This window comes from Penaeus japonicus, unplaced genomic scaffold (assembly GCF_977035675.1).
Source record: "Penaeus japonicus unplaced genomic scaffold, GWHDUDI00000001_assembly GWHDUDI00000022, whole genome shotgun sequence".
Taxonomy (NCBI): Eukaryota; Metazoa; Arthropoda; class Malacostraca; order Decapoda; family Penaeidae; genus Penaeus; species Penaeus japonicus.
The window spans coordinates 12,277,892-12,285,391 of record NW_028234424.1 but is presented as its reverse complement, the minus strand read 5'-3'; the positions used below and the strand labels follow the sequence as shown (position 1 = coordinate 12,285,391).

Sequence of the window (7,500 nt, the reverse complement as noted above, 5' to 3'; positions counted from 1 at the left end):
CTGGACCGCCACATGTTTATATATTGCATTCTAACTATGTGTTCCACCTAACCCCTTAGCCAGGGGACCCCCAGGCGAGCGGACCTTGAATAATAATAGATATTGCCTCACTGTTAACATGTTTGTTTCAGCATGTAATCTGCTATCAGAAAACCACATACCTTCCTATATAGGAAAAGCGATATTGCACCTTTCTTCAGTTCCAGCATATTCGTCTCGATTGCTTCCATCAAAATTGCACAATTTCAACACTTGGGGCAATTGATGGCCTCTGATATTACACCGAGACAGACACTGATGTCCCTTTTTCCATTTTTGCCACAATATTGATCAAAGAATGCCTGATAATTGAAATAACAAGGTCAGCAACTTGCTATGTGCCATCGCTCTATAGAGAGAGCGCTTGCTAGAGACTGTAGGTGGGTACCATTCAAGGCTCTCTCCTGCTGGTACTTGGAAAAAGTGGTGCCATCTAGATTTTGGATGCGAGTTGAAACCCATTTTGCTTAATATTACGGCAGTTATAATAATTATGACTGCAACTGTCAACATCACTCACTCATTACTCATAGACCAATAAAATAACATAGTGATCCAAAATCCCCGAACGTCATGATGCCCATCATCAGGCAAGAGCTCCTATGTCATGTATGACAAAAAAACACGTCACCCGTCATTAATGGGTTGATGAAAATCATAAAAAATCTTGGAAAATTGTTGGAAACTTCTTGAATTAAAATGGAAGAAATATTTATAATCACGAAATTAAAAATACTTTCAACCAGAATTAATCATTTTAACAATGGCGTTGTAACAAACGAACTAGTTGACATACCGCAGAAATTAGTTATGCAGTCAGAGTAAGTTTGATATCGTACTATTAACATCGTGAACGACTTTGAAAAATGTATTGCTGACGCGTCAAACCTGTTGAATAACTTCTTTACTAACAATTTGCAGAGGAAGTGCTCTGAATGAAAATCGTCACATAATTTTTGTTCTATTGACTACATGTACAATTTTCTTTGTATCTTAAGACTGTCCAAATCTTGACCTATACCAAAAATTTTCAGTAAATTTTGATAAAGACGCAATCAACCCTCTAGGCACGACACGATACTTTTTCTGGTAGTTTTCGTTCTGTTTTGTACAGTTTCGCAACTCATTTCCATCGGAAACCTTTCGTTGCTGAGTTACACACCCCCTCCCTCCCTACACTCGCGCCACCGTCGATACGTAACTAAACGATTTCTAGCGGGAAATTTAACGTTTTTTTCGTAATCAAAACCCAACCCATAAATCTAACCTAACCTAGCCTAGTTTTTTGGTTTGCCCTAGCCAAGGGAGGGCTTCACCCCCTCCCTGGACCCGCCACCACTTTTAAGGCCACTGCGTGGCCGGTAACTTTTCAAAATGAATGTCATCCACCAACCATGGAACTGACCGATTTTAGGTCTGCCCTAGCCAAGGGAGAGCGCCCCCCTGTACCCCCCCTTCTTAAGCCACTGCATGGCAGGTTCATTTTCACTGTGCGATTTTAGCCTGCCCTAGCCAAGGGAGGGCTTCACCCCCTGGACCCCACCCTTCTCACCCATTACTCATTTTTAAATTATTTTCAAAATCATATCCGATTAGTTTTCGTTTCCGAAAGAAGAGGGTTTTATGGGGTTACGTCATAATTAAAGCTACGTCATGCCAAAAGGTTTATTTTTTCGCTACTTGTAGTTGCATCTTTATCCAATAATACCAAATTTTCTATGTATCTTATGGCTGTGTAAAACTGAACTATACCTTGTTGATAATTTTGCAACCTTTACTCTGTGGTGGCAGCCTCTGTAGCTTAAAAGACATTACATTTACCCATGACATTTATTCGAACAAGCTTTAACCAAAGAATATTACCGTTTCCAAGAAACATCGAATGACACTGAAAAAAACCTGCTGTATGAATTGTAAATCCTGATTGTCGGCAGCAGCATCATGTCCTCACCTGCGTCCTGGTGCCATGGACTCAGCTTGAACAGCTTTATTATTTTGGCCAGCACATCCCTCACCGTCCGCGATTCTTCCACGTTAACACTTAGCACCACTAACTTCCTTTCATCTTCTAAAAAATCGCTGAGATCCAGCTTAATTCTCATTTCAAACAATCTTTCTCAGACCAGCGACGGGTTCAGTGTAATTGAAGATTGTTGTGACACTCTTGACGTCCGAAGGTGGAAGCGTCGTGAGGCTGAATCAGAATTCTCATTGGTTGCCGCTAGTGAACACGACGCCAATTGGTTGAAGGTCGCATTGCTGCTCACTTTCCGGACTGCCTTCTATGGGAAATGCGTTCAGTCAAATGAAATCTATGGGTTTGTGTTTCACTTGCTCAGTTTGACAAAAAATAACAATGGAATACAAATATACATGTATTCATTCATTTATATGATATCATTAAGCAGAAAATAAATGCCGTTCGGCACTACGGACCATCTTTTGTTACCATAGCAACCATAGTGGTTATACAGTGACAGAAAAGACATCACAGGATACTCTTTACCATGGAATACACTTTTATCCATCTACCATATAGAAAGTTTGTCCATCAAGAGGACAAAAGCATACAGAATTTGTTACGGAAATGGTAAAGTCATATGTAAATGAACAGTTTAACATAGGGCCGTAGCACTTTTATATTTGTTATAAAGTAACACAAAAATTAATAATTTTGAATCTATTTTTACAGGTCAATGTTGGGAAGAGTGACATGTCATGCTTACGCATTTAATCAAGAATTCCAAGCATACAACCTCAGGCAGTTTGTTGAGGCAAGTCGATAATATACCCCGATCTTATATTCTGATAACTGCCTATTAAAGCAATACATCCACAGGCCCTTCTTGTTATGGCAATACCAGAAACAAGTAGAATAATTTAAATGTTTCTTGTAGCTTATGCATATTTCTTTTTAGTCTAATCAATCTATATTCATTTGGTGCAACTCTAACCATATTTAATAACACCATATTTCGGCTCTTAATAGACTTAGCACCATATGGGTCTGTATCACAGTTACAGTGTATATGCAATATGCGTCTCATATTAACCATTTAGGTATTACTGTAACTTATACATACATATATATATATATATCTATATATATATATATATATATATATATATATATATATATATATATATATATATATATATATATATATATATATATATATATATATATACGAGATTTCTTTAGTTTTTAAACTAATCCATTAGCTCTTTTTTATGAGATGTTGAAAACTGATTAATATATTATTTAGTCTGATCAGAATGGATATGTATGGAAGTAATATTCCCTTACATTCATATGCAATTTAGCGACATCTCACTCTGATTTGTGGATACACAAGAGTATTGAAAACAGTTCTAAAAGTATTAGAAATGGATTTTGACTGAATGGCTGATTAATTTTAGTTCTTGTGTTCCAGAGTTTAGTAAAATGCCCTGCAGTAGCCTCTACGCTTGACATATGGCGTGGACAATATAGAGGGCCACTTGGTAAGTAATATCTTTCTCGATTTTGTAGCTTTGTTTCCTCGATTAAGGTTATTTTCCTAACATGTAAATAACCCAAAAGGGGATGCACATCACCAATCCTCTGTCGTTTTTATAACGTACTCTCCGGCCAAAATCATTCAGATAGTAACGTTACAGGTATTTGAGTTACCTTGTTATACCTACAGATTTGAGACTTCTATCTCTGTTTTCTGTCCTCTTGGCTGAGAATCTTCTATCTTGGAATTCCTGGTCGGCAATTGTCAGTTCTTCAACCCTGAAATAACAATCCTGAACTCCAGCCTTAAACTCCGGTCTTGAACTCAGCCCTAGTGCTTATTATGTGACCTAAGACACTGATTATGCTTTGCTATATTAATTCAGTGTTATGAAGCTAGCATTCTGTTATGACCTGAGACTCCTTGCCTTCCTGTACCCTCTTCTGCCTCTAACTTCACTTGGTTCCGGGCTGCAGTTGTGTTTGAGAAATTGGCCCAAGATGCCGGTCTTATAAGCAAGGGCAGACAGAGGGACAGTCTCAGAAAGAACACAGACAGAAAAAGAGAACAGGCAGTGATCTATAAGTACAGCGGAGCTCAAAGCTCTGACCTCAAGCCTTTGGTTGAAGGCAAGAATAGCTTTGGGCCTCACCAATAAGGTACAAGAGAACATCTATGTCTTTCTTAGGAACCTACAACTGAAAGTTGAAGAAATTAAAACAAGACTTGGCATATCGTACAGTATCTCTCTGCGTGCAAACTCAGTAACCTGCTGAAAGCTTATTTTATTCTCTTCACTGCTGAGTATCTTCCCAACAGGAAAAAAATCCAACCTAGAATTCTTGAAGTGGAACTCAAAATCCTAGGACTGTTCTATCACACGACAAATGTTTTTTTCATGTTTGCTTGCATGGACTGACAATAGATAGTGACCAAGGTGGAGCCTGACATTCTTGCTGTAACATTTATTGTACTATTCTGTAGAAGAAACTTAAAGAAGGGAAATTCGGAATTACAGTTCACAAATGCAAATTCTGATATTAACTTTCTTTAGCTTTCAAGAAAAAAATCAAGTGCTGACACAGGTGTTTACATATGGCACCATCCGAATATGAACAAATGTGCGAAATGAACGTCTTTAATACCTCTGGTTGTCGCGCATACATTTTCTAAATTAGAAGATTGGAAAATGGGTTCAGAGTCCTCTGGACGCCGAGAAAAGGGTGACACCCGGACTGTATTATTCTGGGTGACCAAATCCAAATTCAAGAATATAGGGCTTACGTAATAACTTCAGTCATGGTAAAGTAACAGTACCTCTTCTATTCTTTATTTCGGTATGATTTTAATACACCATATGGTTATTCCAGTTTGAATTCATTCATATCATGATAGTGCTAAATCTCGTGCTATAGGCCATGCATGTGCAAGATCTATTTTTTTTTCATTCATTGAAAACGCAAAAGTAATGCCAAAGATAAAGCTAGCATTCTTATAAATAATCCGATTTTCTCCTGAACTTCTAAAATAACTTCAAGAGCGTGGTCATAAAAATCGCTTCTGGTGATATATATGACATGGAATTGTCATTTGTGTGTGCAGTAATTTTTCCAGAATCATTTTCTACAGTAATTATCACATTTAAAAAAAATAATCTAAGACTATCAAACCCAAATCCGCAAGGCCGCTGTGCTTTGGTCCCTTTATCAACTTTGATTATAAACGTCTCGAGCACGCCTAATGCATTCTCAGATCTGTAACCGTGACAAGTACACCCAATCCTGTGAGATGTTTTCCGTCTTCGTCATCACGATTTCACCGATTTTTTTTTGTATATATATGTATATATATATATATATATATATATATATATATATATATATAAGTATATATATATATTATATTATATATATATATATATATATATATATATATATATTATATATATATATTATTTATATATGTATATATATATATTATGTATATATATATATATATATATATATATATGTATACATATGTGTATATATATATGTATATATGTATATATATGTGTATATATATGTATATGTATATATATATATATATATATATATATATATATATATATATATATATATATATATATGTGTGTGTGTGTGTGTGTGTGTATGTGTCTTTTATTTGTGTCATATTTAGTGACTTTTTAAAATTATGTAATTATGTGTGTGTGTGTGTGTTTAAGTGCATATATTTGTATTTAAGTATTTATTATGTAATACGACCAGGTTGTGGAGCACAGGTGGAAAGCGTGGAAGAGGTGCCTTGCTCACTGACGTCCATGGCGGTCTTCAGAAAGATGTTCGAGGCAGGGATTGTGATGGAGGATGGGGAGATCAAGAAGTGTCCCGACGAGTACCATGATGATCTTGTTCTAGACGATCTCCTCAAGAAGGTGAGTTCTTCTTCTACAGGAAATTACACAATCTTTGCTGTAAATGCTTGGATCGTAGTAAGCTTAGATAGGCCTACACGCAAATAAGATATTTGCAATAGGAATTAGCACATGGTGTTCATGAATAAACCATTCTGATCGATTTTTTTTTTCAAATATCTCTGAATTACACGAACCGCTACTTATGTTTTCCAATTAATTAAACATCATGATAGGTTTTAGTAGACACAGGAGAGGAGGTGTTCAACAGAGAGAACCGCCGGCAGCTGTTATTCAGGCTCTTCCGTTTACTGGCTTTAGGAGGGGAATGTTGTCAGTTTGAAGACAATGTTCATAACTACCTCTCTGTTACCCGGACTCTGTATAGAGACCTTGTCAGGTGAGTAAATATACTTTAGTTAGTGTGACTTCAATATGTTTATATAAGTTGTTCATAAACAATGTTATTAACATAGTTAATAATATTTAGGTTTAAAAAGTTTAGCTTATAAGTTATAAGTGTGTAAGAACTAATCAACACCCGCACCCTCCTTACACGCACCCTTCAGTCCTGAGGCGGATGGCGAGCGTGTGGTCGTGACGTCCATCGCCGCGGAGGTAAGACTGAAGACGTCGGACGGAGTGCGCGTGCCAGAGGAATCCGAAATCTCCCAAAACGTGTTCCTACTCGTAATTAACCCACACACTCGCACCCTAACTACCCTCTTGCATCAGCATGGCGTTGGTGACATGGATTGACGGCCTTCTGACGTCCAACACTAGAAAAGAATTGGTGTAGTTTCAACTCGATGCTCCAACGTAGCGAACTGCTTGAACAAATCATGGTACCCGCACAATAAAAGTTTAAAATGCCAGAATTTGTATATGCATCTTATCCATTAGTGATCATTTCTTAAATGAAGTGATTTATATGTTCATAACTAAGGCGTAAGTCAAAGCGTATTAATTCTAACATTGGGTATATGTTTAACATACTACAATATCATTCATGTATTTCAATAATACATTTTTTCTTGCCAGTTTACCTATTTGTCTTGGATACATTGTGAAGAATTCTTCTGGATTCCACTATGAACAAATATCAGCCTTATTCACAAACCTCATCATCTGGATTTACATTCCATTATAAATACCGTGCCAGGAAAATAGTTTATTATCAGACATACTGGACAAAGTGGACATATCCCAATATATAAACCATATATGTGTTATGTGCGTCATCCCAACACCATGAACAGATACATATGTCTGCTGTAATATTACATAACCTGGCGTCGCTAATCTACCCTAGAGGCATCGGGGTTGCTAGGGGAGTAGAGTTCTCGGCTATTAATAAACCACCACCTTAACCCATACCCGGGAAGAAAGATGCCAGTACCTTCAGTGTTGTCTATGAACAGATTTTCAGTCTTTACTTGATTGTGGAAGCAACCTCTATAGATATATATAAATACTAGATACTTCAAAATAAATGAATTAAAGCGGGAGTTTACATGCAAAAGGTTAAGGACGAAAGAAGACTGAATT

At 36.8% G+C, this 7,500-nt stretch overlaps 2 protein-coding genes across 2 annotated transcripts in view; one reads left to right on the top strand and one right to left on the bottom strand.

The window, feature by feature from the left end:
• Positions 1-2,239, bottom strand: part of LOC122265518 (uncharacterized) — an 11,802-nt gene extending 9,563 nt beyond the window's left edge. Inside the window, 1 exon segment of the mRNA XM_086549221.1 lies at positions 1,991-2,239. Within this exon segment, the coding sequence (XP_086405347.1) occupies positions 1,991-2,141 (151 nt within the window). The 5' untranslated portion in view covers positions 2,142-2,239.
• Positions 2,240-2,363: 124 nt separating this feature from the next.
• On the top strand, positions 2,364-6,830 carry LOC122245018 (cilia- and flagella-associated protein 300). Its single transcript, XM_086549479.1, has 6 exons — positions 2,364-2,629; positions 2,732-2,813; positions 3,474-3,543; positions 5,807-5,973; positions 6,189-6,352; positions 6,522-6,830. The coding sequence occupies exons 1-6, from the start codon at positions 2,547-2,549 to the stop codon at positions 6,709-6,711; spliced, it is 756 nt and encodes a 251-aa protein (XP_086405605.1). The 5' UTR covers positions 2,364-2,546; the 3' UTR covers positions 6,712-6,830.
• The last annotated feature ends 670 nt before the right edge of the window (positions 6,831-7,500 follow it).